The 19337-nt window shown below is 38.5% G+C and overlaps 1 protein-coding gene across 6 annotated transcripts in view; it reads right to left on the bottom strand.

Moving 5' to 3' along the window:
- Window positions 1-1806: 1806 nt before the first annotated feature.
- GABRB1 (gamma-aminobutyric acid type A receptor subunit beta1) overlaps window positions 1807-19337 on the bottom strand; it is a 128862-nt gene continuing 111331 nt past the window's right edge. For 2 of the 6 annotated variants that reach the window (XM_064652893.1, XM_064652894.1), the window contains 4 exons: window positions 10800-10937; window positions 10540-10692; window positions 9402-9652; window positions 1807-2505 (listed from right to left, as the gene is read on the bottom strand). In XM_064652893.1, the coding sequence (XP_064508963.1) occupies window positions 2158-2505; window positions 9402-9652; window positions 10540-10692; window positions 10800-10937 (890 nt within the window). In that variant the 3' untranslated portion in view covers window positions 1807-2157. Of the gene's footprint in view, window positions 2506-6917; window positions 9653-10539; window positions 10693-10799; window positions 10938-19337 lie in introns of those variants that run through there. The other 4 variants (XR_010430173.1, XR_010430174.1, XM_064652895.1 and 1 more) reach the window with 4 other exon arrangements.

Here is a 19337-nt window from a genome sequence, read left to right on the forward strand (position 1 = left end):
TATTTTACAATACTAAAATAATATAGTTAGTTGCCACTCAAATATTCTTATCTAAACACTGCTTAAATTTGACTAAAAAATTAATCAAATTGTCCCATGTGGAATTCTTGCTTAAAAAATATTTGGAGTTGTTTCAGGGTGGGGATAGATGTACAAGTTGTAGCCAAGTTGAGCCATTTGACTGAATTAATATTTGTCCTGAATCACCTCAAGCTGTACCCAGTGGCTGATTAATCTGATAAAATTGTGCAACTCTTTAGTAGACTGGAGGTTAAAGGTTGTATGAGAGGAGAGAAGACATCTGAGGAGACCACCACTGTGCTCCATTGAACTTGGGATGAGGTTGGGACTTTGGAGCCCACAGAAAAATTGATAGTCTTAAAGACCCCCATAGATTAGCAATGTCAAATGCCTGGTTAGCAGCCCTATATTTCTTGTAAATTAAACCTATTCCTTTTCTTGTTTGTTTATTCTATTATTCCAGACTCTTTCTGCAGAAGCCTGCTGCACAAAGGGAAGGATGAGAAGGTCCAGGTATTGCACAATGTGACAAACTTTAGCATGTAGGAAGGTTTCATTTGTTATTATATTCTGATTAAAGAAATTGTCAAATCAGTTGGCAATAAGGTAGTCAGCTGACCTTACTGCCAGGCAATGAGGAGCTGCTGAAGAAGCTTTCCACATCACTCATTTGTATCTGTACCAATGTTTCTTTCTGTACAAGCTTCCATGGGTAACAATCACTTTGGTACCTACATAGACTCTGTTGGCTTGGATATCTTGACTCTCCTAAAAGTATGAAACATTTTTAATTAAAAAAAAAATTAACTGATAATAGTTTCAATAAATTGCTATGTTAGACAGCAGTGTAAACACTGTTAGGAAACAATTGGCCATAGAGAAGATGACTGACCTATTGCTTCTCAATTGCATGGACCTTGCTAGAACTTTACCTGTGGCTCCTTGGCTGGAATTGGCTGTGTTAGGCAAAAAGCAGCCAAGTGCGGAGAGGCAGCTCCTCAAAAGGAGTGCACCCAACATCACTGGTGTGCCATAAGACTCAGACACATCTCCTGATCCTCAGTGGAGTAAGGAAATCTGTAGGAAACTATATACAGAAATTTCCTCAGATCTGTTCCTAGACATCTGCCAACTTAATTTTGGGTTTGATTTCCTCTTAGAGCATGGTGCTAATAACACCAAGGTTGTGGGTTCGATCCCCATAGGGGCCATTCACTTAAGAGTTCAACTCAATGATCCTTATGGGCCCCTTCCAACTCGGAATACTCTGTGTGATTTTGTGTGTAACTTTTGGGAGAATGTTGCAATTACCAGCCACAGAAGACCTGGGAGTCAAGAAAAGTCTTGGCCTGGGGTATGTCTCAGTATTGCTTCCAGGAATGAACATGTGTTTGTTTTCTACTTTTTAATACAAAATTGCATATGGCACAATTGTTCTCATAAATTTCAACATTATTACTTTGTGTCCAGTTAGATCAAATCAGCTGATTCCTTGCTTGGAAATTCAGTGGAATTTCTCTCTGCTACCCTTTATTTCTTTTCAAGATCCCGACTTCTCTGAAAATGTCATTTGACTTTTCCTTGAATGATACTTCTCACACACACTATGGAAATCCTTCCCAGTATAACTTTTTGAAATGATGTGTGGTATAACAATTATAATCCTCCAAACTGTTATTTCTTCAAATTTCTGTACACTCTAAATGCTGAAAGATAGTGACATAGATACTGCTTTGAATTGTTTTACTGTGTTGTTTGGAATCATGCTGCTGTGGGCTGCCAATATGTGATAAGAAATACAGTGGGACTAATTTTTATTCCACTTAAAAAAAAATTAAAGTGGCTACAGAAAGGTCATTCGTGATGCATAAACTTTGTAAAAATCAAGGTATAGCACTTTTGCTGAAGGTGCTTTTTAAGAGCAGATCTGTAGTATTCTGATCTGAATGCTATAAGGCTGAATTTGGGTTGGGTTGGGGTTTTTTTTTTGAAAGCTTAAATCTAGAAGTGTTCCATGGCTGGGTATCTTACATTGAACATGTAACATTATAGCTACTAAAGTTCTTCAGAATTAAAATTGAGAAGGAAAAGCAACAAGTCTAATTAAGTCAGTCTGTGGTAACATTATTGCATAAATTAGTGGACATAATACAGCCAGTAAATAACATTGAAAAGAATAAATGTTATGGGAAAGACCATTCTGGACCACTTGTCTATCAAGTTAACATCAGTCAAATCAGGGATTTTGACTTTGATCTGGGATGCCCTTCTTCGTAAGTGTCCTTTTTTATGAAGCCTGTGCCTATCCAGAGCACTCCTGTTGTAGAGGTCTCTGCTGGAAGTGGCTCTTCTGTACTGCAGGTTGGCACTGTCATATGTGTACGTGGTGGCTCGAGGGTCACGGAGGCTCATGAACACATCTGAGCTGCTGACGTCATTTCGTGTTTCAAGTGGTCTAAGAAGCATGTTTCCATGGGGATCAACCTGTGTCAAGGAAGGAATGTGGATTAGACAAGTTGCTCAGCCAGCCCAAGGTGTATCCCAGATGGACCTTCTGGCTCTACTACTGAAACACTCCTGCAGTGACAGTTCATGTCTGGTACAGCATTCACAAAAGTGAAAAGATACTGAATACACTTTCCTGACTAGTGTGAAATTAGCTAATAAACATCTAAGTACCTTCCATCCTGACCTGGTTTCTTGGTCTGGGACCTTGTAATTCGGTTAGTTATCTCATCCTCTGTGAAATAAGACTTTTCTAATTTTATTTTTAACTTGGGTCACAGTCTTTATGAAATTCTGATTTGTAATGTCTGGTGACTGGACACTTGAAGGTTTCATGTACACAAGGTGAAAAGAAAATGTTACTGTTTAAACAATTTTATACAGATTTAGTGCTGAAGGTTAATTTCAAAGAGTTTTGTAACAATGGGTTTATGATAGGAAGAGCACAAAGGTACAGTTATGTAAAATGTTCATGATGAAAATTGATTTTGGAAATCATAGCATATCATTAACTTGTTCCTGTGCCTTGTCATAATCCATTTTACTCAATGAAACCCTACATTCATTTGCATTTTTATGTGTTAGTACCAGAAGCAGTTGTTTCAAATATATTTGTCACTTACTTTATTTGTGCTGTTATTTAGTCAGGGCACTGTTTTAGGTACCTATGCAATGAACTGGAAACTAGAACCACTATGTACATCTGGTCCAATATTTTATATATATATATGTATATATATAAAATAGTTTTGTGTTATTGTCTTTCTTATGTATGAATATAATTAACCATGAATGGCAGCATTGCTACAAAGTGTTTACCTTTTCACAAGTCTTTAGTTTTCTACCTGTTTGTAGTAAAACCTCTTTTGAAAATTTTTGGTGTTCCCAGGATGAAGACTTCTGACTTCTTCATAAAGACTTCCGAGATGTTTCAAATTCACAGATATTGAAACATCCACTGTAGCTTGTATGAGGGAAATACACATCAGAACACAGGCCTCTTAAATGAAACTTCAAAGACTTCACCTCGAGGCTTGAATACTAAAATTGGTTTCAGTAAGCTGTGGTGTTTGACCTATCCCAAATATATTACAGTCTAGACTATGTCTGTGGATGCCTTTATATCAAGGAATAAAATAGTAATTATAGACAACATCTGGTGTTGTGAAGCACCAGTGATATGCAATGCTTTGTTTGCACTCTGATCTTTACATTTTTAGTAAGACATAGCAGAGGTAGGAACTGATATAATAATCTACAGCAGATTTGAAGTATGTTCAAGAAAAATCTCCAAGAAAAACACACAGGGAAACCCAGTCTCTGGGGTTGCCACAGAGGATAGCTGAGAGCCAGAGAAAGCCTTGGTTCCACCTGGCAGTGTGGAAAGATGTTCCTTCCCATCGCCAGGAGAAATCTTCATGCAGTTACCAGATTAAGCACCTGCTACCTGAAAACAAAGCAGTGAAAGGGCTATTTGTACAAAAGCCACACAAGAGATCTGTGGGGTAAAAACGTCTTCTAAATGGAGTATAATTCAGCACAGACAGAAAATGCACTTGTCTGGTTTAGCAACTGATTCTGTATGTGCTGAAAAGAGCATTCAGTGGGAACACCCCAGTTCCCACCACTGCTTTGGTGGGAAAAAACTCATATATTCTGGGTTAGAGAGGCCAGCTTGTCACAAATGAGCATGCTATTTTCAAATATTTACTTGAGATATAGACTACCCAGTTTATACTTTTTAGGTCAAGCCTTCAAATTTAAGCAGAAGGAAGATTTAAACTAGGGTTTCCTGCTTTCCAGAGGACTGCCATAACCATGGGACTATTCATTACTCCAAAGATCTGACATTTTTTTTTCAGTGGAAAAAATAATGATCTCAGAGTTGTCTCTGTGTAGAAAGAGATATTTTTTTTTTAATACTCAGAAGTTTTGATAGTCAACCTTTTCGTCCCAGTTTTATGAAATAGCTCTTTGAACTGTCTTTGATTACATAAGTTAATGTGTAAGCTAATTGACTTTAGTCTTATAATAGTAACAGTAATGCAAGCATCATTAAGCAGTTATTATGACTTTTCTTTTGACAAGACATCTCTTAACAGCCTACAATCTGAAGTGATTCACAGGGATCTTTCTTAAACTAATATGCCCTGACAGTTTATTATGAGGCAAGCAACGTATGAATTCCTACTCTAAGTGTTCTGAATGAACATGTTATTTTTAGAATAAGTTTCATTTAAACTATTTTAGGTGAGGTGATTTGTATATATCATGAAACAATTTGGTCTTTGAATTGAAGTCTTAGCAATTCACAACAAAAGGCCTTACACTGATCTTGACTAAATTAGCTCAGGGAAGTATAAAGTCTCTTCTTATGTACCTGGTCAAATTCTCTGTGTAATGTGAAGCTTGTGGGAAACAGTTAGTTTCCCACATAATTAAAAACCCTTTCAGTATATCTTGAAGTTCACTTCAAAATGTTCTTAAACTTGTACAGCTGAGATTTTGTTACTGAAGCTTAGTAATTCTATTAATTCCTGCAGGAATCTGGAAAATGTACAACTTGTTAAGAGATCCCCAAAAGAGTCTTGTTATTAGTTTTGTCTATTTTTATTTTTGGAATGAATTAACAGCAAATATATGCACAGTAAATGCTGTAAATTTTCTGTCTTAAAATCTTTTCTCCCTTACTTAATACAAGGTTACTGAGGCCTTTCTCTTGGCCCTGTGCTGGAGGAAGCCTGTGCATCAGAACCAGAGAGCAGGTAGGTACTGCAGTTGTACAGTCTTTGACATATTTGCATCAGATGGCATGGCAAAAAATTGGCATGGAAGAGACAAGGCTCTGTCCACTGAGTTTTCTGACCCAGTAGCTGTCTGGCTGCTTGCTTTGGAGTAGAGTATCTCAGTCCCCTGCTTATGGAGGAAGGAAGAGCCATATCAAGCCTAGAGTACTTTTTCCTTGCTCAGATATGATACATTTATTCTTTCAAATACCACCGTGTTGCTCTTTAACTACAGTGCCTTAAATTTTGTTACATAAACTGACCATGGCTCAGATGAAAACAAGATTTCTTGCTTAACAGATGTTCTGAGCCTAAATGTGTGTTTGCATGAACACTTTGGTTTGTACAATGCATAAATCTTGCCTAAAGTTGTAGAAAGCTGAAGAGAACTGATTTTTTTTTGGTCTTTTGAACATATAATGAAGAATATGTGAGGAACATGTCAAAGGATCTAAAGCTGATGCTGTGTTAGTCATCTGGTATAATTATCGAAGTTTATGTATTCTTCAGGTATATGGTGATGCTTCTTGTAAGAACATTCATATCTGTATTGAGAGTGTATCTAAATTGAGTATATAAATTTTTAATTTTCTCTTTGCAGTGGAACTACCTAAAGCCTAAATCAGCACAGGTACATATATATGAATTTTTTAAAGTGTATGATGTGTGCTGAGGAAACATCATAAAAAAAAAAGTAATAATTTTGCTTGTATGTTTACTTAGAAAATGAGTTTTCTGCTGAGGGACATCAAATTATATTTTAAGTGTAAAACAGTAAAGTAATAAAAAGAAAATCACCCCAAACAACAGTCCTGTGTTGACCACATAACAAATAGCCAGTCAGCTCTAGGGGAAGAATAGCATGTTGGCATTCCTTGAAAAAGAGTAGGTCTCAAATGTTAAACGCTGTCTGGAATGAGTTTTTACCTACCTATTTTCTTTATCTTAACTGTTGGGAGATAAAAGGTAAGAACTTCTGTTTTATCTCAGTACAAACCCATCTTCCTCTTAAGATGAAAGATTCAGGGCCATGTTACTCATACAAGCTGTCTTGTTGGAACAAATGCAGTAGTGTTATCACAATCTGATCTGCAAAGAAACAGGTTATGCTCAGCAGGGCTATACTTATTCAGGTGGGGATTTACTTGATCTTTGAGCTAGTTATGTGGTTATGTATTCCCCTTTTTTTTCTCCTTCCAGTAGCCACTCTATTGGAGAATCATGGTTTCCTCAGAACCTGTGGCTGGCCTTTGGCTTTCTATTCTGGATGCTTTGTGGTTCACAGAAGGTTTGAAAGGAAGGTGTGATGCTGTGCGGGCTCGGGGAGCGAGGGACCATCTATCACTTGCCTTGTGTTGTCATTTATGAACCTTATGATGGCTCAGCCCCTTTCCCACTCACAATATGATTGCATTCTACCTTTTTCTCATATTTAAGAGAAATCTTCTCTGTAACATTCACACTATCATTGTCTGGGGAAACAGAAGCAGTTGCATGCATGGACTATCTAAATATTTTCTTGCAGGGTGCTTTTGTCCTATTTATCCATAATTACGGTGGTCTCCTCAATGACATCTAGCTTCAACAAATGAGCAAGGACATATAAACAGTCTTTATGCTTTATTCAGAGAAACAGAAATATTGTTTACTACAAATTAATATTTTTTGTATATTAGAAATTAAAATGGCATAAATTGTGAAACTGGAAAGACACTATTTCCACCTTCTTCAGTCTGTAGAGAAAGGAACAGCCACATAGGAAACAGCAGTTCAGTTTCATTGTTCATCTGGTCTTCTCTATACTGTTAATATCATGGTCAGTTTGCTGAGTGTTGCTCACACATCTAATGCTTTTGTTATCTGGTGAAGGAATTTGAACTCTTTTACTCATGGGAGTTGCATATCAGATGGAAATGATTAATATCTTCACCTGGCACAAAGAGATGAAGCACTGTTACATATCATCTATTGGTTAGAAGTCTCTGTATGGATAAGTGATGTGGGTCATGAGCAGAAGGGAAAAAATTATCCTATAGCTATATATACTTACAACTGTACTTTTATGCTCCAAAAAAACTTTCCCCTGCTCTGGTACAGACATCATAACACCAGTGAAAAATCTCAAAACACGGTGGAGAGGATCTCAAAGCTGTTTTCACATAACCTTACTGTGTCCCACTTCTTCAGCCATGTACATTGTTCCTGCCAAGGACAGAAATACAACTGTCGGACATCAGCATTTCCATGCTGAGTAAAATGAATGTTCACAAACCTGCACTGTACAGGCAGAAAGCAGTCTGTTCACTTAAAACACTCTCAGCCTCAAAATGGAATTGCTGTCTCAAGTGTAAGCACTTACAAATCCTGGTACAAAGCATGTATGCCATCTTTTTCTGTCAGAAAAATGCTGGTGGTGCTCTGAAAACTTTTGATTCCATTCCATTCTGAGTACCAGCCTCAGTTAAATCTTTGCCATGTAACATTTAGACAAAAGCTTTTAGTTATGAGTTAGGGCCTTTTGTTAGTTAAACAAAGTCTCCAAATATGTAGGAAAAAGAACTTACCGGCACTCTTATCCTTTACACTTTCTCATCCTTTTCTCAGTTCAGTGCACTGGGGCCCATGGGGACAAGGCTGACCTCTGAAGAAGCATTGATTCCCTCTTCATCCTGAATCCTTGCTGTGCTGCTTCTCACCTAGGCTGGGTTATCTCAGGAGCTGTTGAGGTGGCTGGTCTGTTTGTGAGTTTTGTTGGGTTTTTTCCCTTCCTTTTTTGCCATAGAAAAGCATAGACAGTGTCTGCGTGCAACAATCCATAACAGGGTGGCTTATCTCCTCTGCTCTGTGGAAGACAGTACTTTGTGGGACCTTGGAGACTGATGGTTGCCTGAACTGATATTGTGCCCCCATTGTAATAAAGCATCTCCTATACAAGGGGACAGGAGGCAAATGCGAGTAAGGACTTTTAATGGGCTCATGAGTTCACTGAGGCTGAGAACATGACAGCTTTGTTAATGATGCTTAGCTGTAGTGGTGTGGCTGCTGGGACACCAGACACACAAATTTAGAACTAATAAGACATCACAGAATTTCTGAAACACACTTTCTGATATGTATGTGAAATTGCGACCATCCATCAAGATACGGTCTTACCTGTTAGAGTTTTATGTGTCGGTCTCATTTTTCCAGCTGAACAGAGGGCTCGAATAAAGTTTTGACCAAATGTTATTGCCTCAGGCCACAACAGTACAGAAGTTTATAGGACAGCCTGGGTAAGATCTCGTTAATACTTGGATGTAATATATTGTAAGAAAAGCAGAGAAAGGAAGAAGATTTTTGGCTCATTAGAATATGTATTTTCCTCTGAGTCAGACTGGGCCAAATACACCTGAGGCTTTGAAGGGTTTATTTCTGAAAAACTGGGAAAAGTTGAAATAGGTTTATAGCAGTTTGCAAGTGCTCAGTGATGTATTGCAAAATTAAAATTGTCCCTGTAAAAAAAAAAAAGTCCGTAGTATTACTTCCTAGACCTTTTCTGGCTTATTTTTTTTAAGAGAGGGTAATTGAGGTCTGCTTGAATTTAGCTGAAAGAAAAATCCTGACATGTGAAAGCTGTTATAACCTAGCAGCGGCATCCTTGTGTTCCTGGAAGCTCTGTCATGTGGACTTCATTCAGGGCTCACTGAAGCAACAGAGTCTGTCTTTGCTTTTTGTTTTTGATGAAGTTTCTGTGTGTAAAGAGGAACTTTATTATAAACATTTCTTCTATACCACCTTCTATATCAAAGAAATATACAGATGAAGTAGTAAATATTTAACTTCCTTGTACCCTTGTACCCTTGTATTCCTTCTCTGCTGCAAAGAACTGTGTATCCTGAATACTCATTTGCATTTTATGTGGTTTCTTACTATGTTTTCAATTGAAGATGGAACAGACCATACATTGCTGTATTCTCTTAAAATACAATTTTTCTTTAGGCAATCTTAAATGCTTTTGCACGTGTTTCATCTGCATTTATCTCTATCATCATATACATCAACATTGTCACAGTAGAAATAATGATTGAGAAGTTAGCTTGGATGTTTTACCTGGACTCTATTTGTTTCCAGTCTGCTCTTCTCGCCTGGAGCACGTCCTGCCCTGCCTGCTGTCTTTTTTTGATGTTGAGGTCCTTTCCCAAAGAATATGTAGTTTACAAGGGCATATTCCAGCAAGGCCAGGAACACAAACACAAAGCATCCCATCAAGTAAATATCTATTGCCTTGACATAGGGAATCTTTGGCAAGGTCTCCCTGAGGTGGGTGCTGATGGTGGTCATGGTCAGCACAGTTGTGATTCCTGCAAAAAGAAGAAAAAGACATTGACTAACAAGACAAGGAAGGAGATTCAAGTGTGAAAGGCATAATGGCAGCATTATACTCCCATATAGATGGCTTAATTATGTGATCAGATTCTTAACAGCCAAGGGAATGCATTTTGCAGGACTGGAAAGGAAGATATCCTTGCAGGTCTGCTGATAGCACCTTCCTTGGCCTTCCATGCAATGGAGGGGGAATGAAATAACTTTCAAAAGCCCAGACTATCTTGATACAACTTGCCTTAATTTTTACAACAGCTTGGCTAGGGAACATGGTGTTAGCTGACCTGGATAGCAAAGAGTCGATTGATGTTTTTTCTATGTGGGGAAATGCTTCTCACTTTATTTACATCAGTAGCCTTACTTGATCCCAGAGGGTGACTTGCATTGATCTGGAGATCTGGAATAAGTATCTAGCTTTTGATTGAAAATAGAGCATTGAAAGGAGAAAAGGAAGCTAGTATATTTCCACTGATATCAGTAGGATCTTCTGTATACATTTCAATCATGCATCTGGCCTGAGAGGACACTTTTTAACATCTACATGGATTGTTCATGCAGCACAGTGTAGATATCCTTAAATACCTGAATTAGACTTTTGCGCTTCAGTTTGGAAGCAAGACATTTTTGTTCTGATCCAGAGACCATTATGACAACTGGAAATCAGTCAGGATCCCAACTTAACTGCAGAGCAAGAGCTTCAGATATAGGCAAGGTGGCACCTGCCTGCCTTCCTGACAATGAAGGTCCTACGCTGTATATGTAAGATCACAATTAATGATGCTGCAATCAGCAATATGGAATTGGTGCCACTGTATTCAAAGGCAACAAGTATTTATGCAGTTCAGTTATTTTGAGAAGAAGTTACCTAGAGCAACTCTGGCTGCAGAGGCATCATAATTGATCCAAAAAGATACCCACGAAAGAATTGTGATTAGCGTGGAAGGCATATAAGTTTGCAAAATGAAGTATCCAATATTTCTTTTAAGCCGGAAGCTAAGTGATAATCGAGGATATGCTCCTGAAAGAAAGAAATCATATAATAAATAATGCCTAACTAAAGTTAGACACTGATATTTCTGGGTTGGGGAAGAGAGGAGAGGGTTTTTTTAACTAGCCAGTGCTTACCTGTTGTAAATTCCACTCTCTTTGATACCATCTTGTAATCAACGATAGAAAATTGTGGGAGCTCAATGTTATTAACTCCTGTTACTGCCGACTCTCCTCCATTCCAGTAAAATTCAATATCATCAGTAGTGTATCCATCTGAAACAGAGGCAAAATTTGGTTATTGACTTTTCTTTTTGTTTTACTATTTTGCTTAAATAGTTGAGGTTCAAGTGGAAGGAACTGTCGTTAACCACAAATTCAGCCTTCTGTTGTGTGACATTCCTGTTATACAGAAGCCATGTAGCCCCCTCCATACCCTGGGGAAGCATCTAGGTGTAAAAAGGGAGAAGACAGAAAACAAGGACAGAATTTAAGATTAAAGATAATTTTTTAGCTAGCGAAAATGCAACAGTTTTCCATTCAGGCTTGAGTTGCTCAGTTTGCCAATAGACTGATACAACATCAACAAAACTTTTAAACTCTTTTTGGAGGAGCTCTGACAGTAAAACCAGCTTCAGTTCCCAGCTTTTCATTTGATTTCCTATGCAGGCTGTGGCAAAATACAGAGTTGGGAGCCAGTGGAGGCAAAGATGATTCTAGAAGAATTAAGGTGTCTGTAATATTACCCGACAGTGTCTGTCAGAGCTGAAGGTAACCCTTTGATATTCATGAAGAATTTTATATTTTAATTAGACCATGCCAACTTTGATCTTCTGTTATCACAGAACTATTGCTTTTTTACTTCAAAACTAGCACCTTTCTTCTGTTTCCTTTTAGCAGTGATGTTGATTATTTCTAATTTAATTAAAAATTAATTTGCCATTCTACCACTGGGAATGTTAACATTATTGTTATCATTTTCAGAAATAGTTTGATTGAACTAAAAAGTGACTGAATTTCAAAAAAATCTCAAATTGACAACATTTTCAAACTAATATTTAAACAGGTTCCACTTTATTGCATTTTTCTAATTTCTCCCTGTATCTACCAAAGGAGAGAACAGCTTCTCATCTATTTTTAAACTTTTCCTTCAGGTGTTAGATTTAATCAGGTTTAAATCATATAACAGAGATCAAATAAAAACATGTGTTTGAACTCAAAGCTTTAGAAAACTTGACAGTAGTTTTGCCAGCTGAACTAACCATAGCATCAGAAGCCTCTACAAAAGTAGGAACTTATCCTTTCCTATACACCAGTAATACAATATCTAGCTAGGGAAATTAGTCTTGAGATGTCTTTCCCTATGATGGTGCTTGGTAATAACCTCATCTCTGGAAGGCTGGCCACATACAGAACAGGTTCATGGTTTCCCTGGTGACAATCAGAGAAGCTCTCAGAACTTGCTGGCAGGCTCCAGAGACTGCTTGGAAAGCCTGCAGTTATTGAACAGCTATCTTTTGATGCAAACACACAGTGATGGGCTGAACAAGGTTAAATGTTCACATATTTTATTTGTGAACTGTTCAGAACCATGGTTTTCTAGCTATAGGAATTGCTCCAAAAACCATACTAATCTATGTAATATGGATCACTGCTGTTAGCTTAAAATGGTGCTTTTCATTACTTATGCTAATTTTTTTTAAATGAACCATCTCAAGGCTGTGACATAGAGCTCTGTATGGCTGGTTTCCATTCCTTTTCACTGCAAAAGGTCAAAGTAGCTCTTTACTAGTGGGACTTCAGTAGCTGCTTTAAAGGCTTTGTACACAAAACACAGAACCAACATGAGCCAAATGTAGGGTGTAATACAGAATAATTGAAAGAGGGAATGAAGACTGCTAAAACTGTTTAAAAGGCCGAGACCAAGATTGGCAAGGAATTGTTAACTTCATTTTCTTGCAAGTCTGTATTATAAAAAAAATTCTCTTGAATGATTTCCCTTTTCAGAAAAGATGGTGCCAAACAGAGGAAATTGGAACTGTCATCTCATACTGAAAAGGTATACGTGGGCTTGGTACTACACAGATATCCTCTGCATGAGGTAATACTCATCCTTTGTCTTTAGGACACAGAATAAAGAACAAAATTGACATCACTGCTTTGATGTTGTACTTGCTGTAAAGTCACAGGTGAAGATTTAAATGTGAGAATCCTGAATTCTACCTCAGGGTTTGGAAGAAAATGATGACCCTGATTCTTCTGTTCTGTGCCATCATCACCTAAGGCCCATTTCACACCCTACCCTTCAAATCTGCTCCCATTGTGCCACTTAGTGCTGGGACCCAGGGCAGAGAAGGGAGCTGTCTCCAATCCTCAGCGACTCCTGACTTTGTATGCAGCCTCTACAGGCAGCCTCTACCATCCTCTGCAGTTCCTCTGACTTTTTGATGAAAGAGGGAATAGTTTGGGCACCTCATTGCAGCTAAAATTCCCTTCCCCAAAGGTGAATTATTGTAGATATAGTTTTTAAAACCCACAGTGGTGCCAAATAAACACCTGGAATACCACAGGTCAGATTTCAAAAAGAAAACAAGCGCAACCTCCTACAAAAGGATTGCACAATGTTATTGGTACATTGTGTGCTGATGCTGGATCTTAACAAAAAGAAATTACGTGAGTTCTGTAATGTAGACAAGTGTGCTTTTCACTAATCTTGGAAAGGTTTCTATGACTTTGGCTACTAAATGAAAAGTAAAACTAGTAGGTTATAAAGTCAGTTGAGCAAAAGCAAGAACGTTGCCTGGAAGATACCAGCTGGTGACAAGCCATCACTGCTTGGCCATGGCAGGCCATGTTTTTAACCTTTACAAACTTCAAAGAGACTTCTAAATACATCAAACAATGGATCTAATATAAGCATCTGCTGTTTTAAATATACTGATTTCTTCCTTGAATTTACTCATTTGAAGCTGAAGCAAATTATGAGAAAGGGATAGTGATGTTTTTCAATCAGGAGCATTAACATTTGTTAGCTCTCTTTTTAGAAGAGTAATTGAGCAGGAACATCTTCCTGTGCTTTTATGTAGAGCGAACCTCAGTACATTCATTATTTCCTTGGCAGTCATTGTAATAACTCTGCTAGACACTAAGAAGGTGTAAACTCTCCCTGGGCAGTCCATTCTCTGACGTGATAGGATTGTTGCTGTGTGATGACCTTTATTATGTGTTTTGCACATTGAGCAGGTGTATGAGAGGCATTTCCTGGCTGGTGGTGACTCACAGGTGCAGGGCTTGGAGGCCCTCATGTTCTATAGGTGTTGACATGCTATTTTCTTTCCTTTCCAAACCAGCAAACTTGAGAGGAAGACAGTTGACTACAGTTTAAAGACAGGAATTGATCTCAGCTCTGAACAGAGTTAGCAGAGGACAGATCACTTCTTCCTTTTGAAGTGGACAGTGCCTTTAAGAGAGGAGCTGTAGTGACGTAAATTAAGAAACCTTCAAGTGTGGAGCAGCACTGACTTCTGGCTAGCAGGTAATGACAAACCCTCATTTTGGGCAGCAAATGCTTTGGCATTTACAATGGAAGAAAAGCTATTTCAATGATAGGAAAAGTGTGTTTTGCCTGTGCAGTGGCCAGTGTAAATGCTGAGTTGTTCACTGAACTTATCTGTACTGCCCACGTATTCCCTCTGCAGCTCTTTTTCCATGTAATCCTTTTCCCTCTGTGCATGTATCCATGTCACCAATTTAAAGAGATGCCTCTGCTTTTGTGACAGAGAGCGCAGCACTCTCAACTGGACAAGGATGTGCGAACACAAATTTCACAAGAGTCAGATATCGAGAACCGAAATATTTCAGTTACGTTCACAACAGCTGTCAAAGAGCAGTTGCAACTCTAACTACAGAAGTCCGGTACTATTTCCCCCGCAGAGCATCGCGCCGGCCGGGTACCGCTCCCGGCGGGCTCGCGGGGGCGCCCGCGCTCCGCGGCCGGGCGGTGTCGCTGCGCGGCTCCTGCGGGATCCGCCGGCCCGGGCGCGGAGCGTGAGCCGCGATCTGAGCACATCGGCTCCGTATTTCTAGAGCAAACATGGCCTGATTTCTGGGCCGACATCCCTGACAGTCTAGCTCACTTCATCAAACAGTTTTCCCAGCAATTTTGCGTCTAACTTTGTTGACCTAAATAATAAATGATCACTAAATTTATTTATTTTAGTTAATAAATGTCCCATGAAAAATATTTGATCTATTTAAGCCTTTGTGAGCAAGATTCTTTTCCATCTTTAAAACCATTAAAAAATATTTCATTGCCCAGCTCAAGATATGAAACTTCTGCTTACTAGAAAATATTGTCCAGAAATGAAAATACAACCCTTAATGTGCCAACACTTTTTTTTTTTTTTTTTTTTTTTTTAACTTCTAGGGCAGCAGCTAAGACTTCAAGTGAGAACACTTGGTCAGAAGTACCACAGATCTAAAAAGTGTCTACATACACACACAGCAAGAAATAGATTATGTATAAATCTTGCTGTTCACAGAAAAAATATTTTGGAAATGTTGCTGACATTGTGATATAGCTGAGGTTAACAGTGTATTGGATGTCACTAGGCTGTTTTATTTTCCACTGCAGCACCTACCATCTTAAATACCTCTGGGATAAATAAGGATCTGTGTTACTTTAGCAAATTAAAGTCATGGTTCCACTATCTTTACCAATTCAACAGAGATGTCCCTTTTTCCTTCTTGTTCTCCAGGGTAGGCAGCTCTGAAACACACAGAAGCACAGTTTCGTCTTAGGATCTGTGTCTAAATAGGGTTTTTCAAAAGTCTGCATCAATTGTGTGTGACCCAAATCTTTTGGCCCTGTGTAAGGATGTGAGGCTGGAACCCAATCCTCCTCCATCCCTCCTGGACCATGCCTTTTGTAACAACTTAGTCTTTGTTGCTAAATGTAGTCTTATATTTTTCTTGTTATTATTCCTACGACTGTATTCAAAGAGGAAGATAATGCATTTCTCCCACACACCACTGAGGTGGTCCATACAGTGGTAAATGTATTGTACTATTTCAACTTAAACCTAACATATGAATGGGGCATCACAGATCTGAAGATGTGGTTTGTAACTGTAACTAGTTAACATTAAGGTGAAAGAATTGCTTGAAAAGACTCCCTGCCACCTGTGTTTGAGCGTGTATTTCCATCTTTCAGTTACCTTTTTTTTCACTGAGAAATATTTTCTATAGGCAGATGGCAGATTTTAGCTGGAGATATAAGTCAGAATTTAGCCTTAGTGACACTGACCCAAATGAAAACTTGGCTAGACTGCTGGAGTACTCCAATTTCATGGCTGGGCTTCGCGAACGAAGATTTGGGAAAGGTCTCTACCCACGTTTGTCACAAGCGCACTGGTGGCTAAAAAGGCCAATACGAGACAGGCATGTCCGACATGTGCTCCACATTGTCAGTTATTTAAGAAGGTTTCTCAAATAAAAATAAATTTTATGTATGGAGCAATCTGTTCCATCCCAGTTGGAGACATCACTTCCTATCCATTAGAAACACAAAATAAATGTTATTACAGCACAAAGTTACTCTCGCAACATCATAATCTAGTTCAGAGAGTGAACCTTGCCTTAATTTGCAAGTACTTTTAATGTTGGTTTATTGTTACTTGTTATAATTTTTTACCCCTTAACTTTTTAAATCTCATTTGCCAATGAGATTTGATAAAAGCTTCAAAGTCCTTTGAGAGAGAAATTGTTTGGTTTTGCTTAGTATCTCCATAATGGCTAACACAGCAGGACTACAGGATTCTCTGAATCACTGTAGTCTCAGTAGAGACTCAATAGAGGGAAACACTGAAGGACTCTGGATAAGTAGTCAAACTTGTACTGAAAATGCCTTACCAGTTAATTTGGCTCCTTCTACTGGAATATGCCAGTGATGTCAAAGGACCTACTGAGCCTAAAATAAATATAATGCAATGAACAATCAGAAATGCACATTACTATGTTTTACCTGGTATGTCTTTCTTGTGCAAGAGTACCTTCTGTAAGGCATGCTGCTATTTTTATTTTGTGTCGTTTACTAATAAGCATTTAATTATCAGGAAAAAAAAAACAAACCAAGGAATTATTAGGAAAGGAAAACAAATGTAAAATTCTTTGTTTGCATTTCCATATAAGTTCCAATTCCTGTTGTGCTATTTCTTCATTACTATATGCAGTTTTGTTTCTTTCCCCAAAATCGCAGCACTAAGTTGGCTAGAAAGAAGGGCCATGGAAATGATGAAGAACAGACTTGCTTCCATGGAAGAAAGGACTGTCTGAGTCATTATTCTTTAGCCTGGAGGCAAGGTGGCTGACGGAATGTTATGATAAAAGTCTGTATGATCCTAAGTTAGCATGTGAGCTTGAAGAGCACATGATTATTTACAATCCATCAGACTTCCAAACCAAGAAAGCAACAAATCATAAGTCTAGTGGTTAGTTTGACAGAAATAAAGGGAAATATAGCACACAGATAAACTGCAGAACTCACTGTGTTCACTCATTGACATGAGTGTCAGAAGTTTAAACTTGTTCAGAAGCTATCAGTCACAGAATAAAAATCTATCCAGGTTATTAAACACAGTGATACTATTTCTGGCTTAATATAGCAATGTGCAGAACACTTACTGGAGGTGTTTACTGGGGAAATATCGGGATGTATATCCTATGTTCTGTTCCAGCTTCATTGATATGTACTGCTGACCACTCTCAGAGACAAGATGATAGGTGAGATAGACATTTGATCTGAGATAGTATAGCAGTTAAGGGCCTCACATGTTCCTGCAGCCTGATTTGTCCATCACATTAGTTTCATATTTACAATACTTTTCTTTCATCAGTGGAGTGATGACTTATAGCCCGATGTTGAGGGCATCTGACTTTACACATCTCTGTATAATTCCTGTAAATCGAAGTGTGATTAGGAAGTCTTGTTCATGCTCACACATTTTGTGCAGTAAAAAGCAACCTGCCCTTAGTAACTGGGCTAAAGTGGCTAAAATGTCACTGAAAACTCAGAAGTCTCTTATATGCAAATGTTTAGTGAGCAGTGCCGGTGATTTAATTTTGGACTTGAGACATTTTGATGACCTGATGTCTAAAAATTTTCAACAATGATATATTGCTTTTAAAAATTTTTTAGCAAAGCAGATGTGCGGTATGTGTTCCTGACTAGACTAGATACTCGTGTAGAGTGGCTCTGAAGCATGAAGTTTTAAAATGGCATGTCAGTTACTTTGGTAACTACATATCCTGAGGATCTCTTTGTTTAATTGCTTCCACGTGTCTCACTTCTTTGCCTGGATCCTCTTCTCTTGTGGGGTTGAAACCACCAAAGTTCTGAAGTCACACTGTCATGTTCCTGTCTAAGGGCTAGTCAATAGTGATTAGGGCAGCAGCTATGTATGAGGAGGTAACCCCAATATTCTCCTTGCCTTGCATCCTGTTCATTTGCTGTTGGTACCAGATTGTCCTTGAGAGCTTGGAACTGGCAAGAGAGGGTTTGTTTTTTTTCCAGAAGCAAGTGTCAGAAGTCCAAGTTATCTTCTCTTCCTTTCATTCTGAGATGTCTTTTTCCTGAATCTGTTTTGAGCTTTCTACTTCTCCCTTTCTTATTCTCTTTTTGAATGGACACTTATACTGCATACCAACTGTATCTCAATCTGCAGAAAGTCGAACCAAAGCTCCTGACTTCTCCAAGAGAGGTTTTCTTGCTTTTTACCCCCTCTTTCTTTTTATCTTCTACCCTTCATTCCCCCGTGGTTTGATGGTGGGGGGAAAAAGCCCCATTTTTGGGAGCAGCAAAATGCAGACAACAAATTGTTTCTACTCCAGTCCCGGCAGCGCAGGCCAAGAGTGCCAGAATCAGGATGAGAGACATCATCATGTTGGGAGAGACCTGACCTATCCTGGAAGCTCAGTGTTGCAGTCCTTTACCTCGTTTTCTAGCTCAAAGGACTTCCATACCTTCACATGAACCTGACAGAGGTAATTTACTTGCAGTACTGTCAGGAGCACATTTTATGTACAGTTTATAAGTCCAATAGAAATTACTCTTTTCACCCCGCAGTTTCTTCCTCTTTCTCTCTCATCAGAGCTGCTGTACAATAGCTGGCTATCCCTGTCTGAGCTATAACCATGAAATTTTTTTTCTGACTTCAGTTGCTTTACAAAGTTAAACAGGGAACAACACTATTTATAAGCACATTATGTAAACATTAGCAGCAGAGGTCCAGCTGCTTAGCATTCAATTAATTTAGTTCAGTCAATATTGCATGGTACACAGTTTTGTCTGCTTGTTTTGTAAACACATCTTGCCCTTGAGCACTTATTTCATTTGACTAATTAAGATCTACTTCTAAGTGCTCTCATTTTGTTGCCAGGCAGACTCACTCAATTTTAGATAAAACTGTTGTACTTGGTGAAAAAGGCATTTGAAATCCAGGTCCATCTGGTTGGTGCCATAGTGAGTCAGGCCAAAACCTGCTCTTCTTTAAGACAGTAGGGTCTCTGCATACCTCAGGACTCAGACTGGAGATTAATCAGGACATTTTGTATTTCTTACTTATGCCAGCATGTCTTATATGAGTACACCTCATATTTCTATGCAATATCGTGTTCCCA

The sequence above is a fragment of the Pseudopipra pipra genome, chromosome 4 (genome assembly GCF_036250125.1).
Source record: "Pseudopipra pipra isolate bDixPip1 chromosome 4, bDixPip1.hap1, whole genome shotgun sequence".
Lineage (NCBI taxonomy): Eukaryota > Metazoa > Chordata > Aves > Passeriformes > Pipridae > Pseudopipra > Pseudopipra pipra.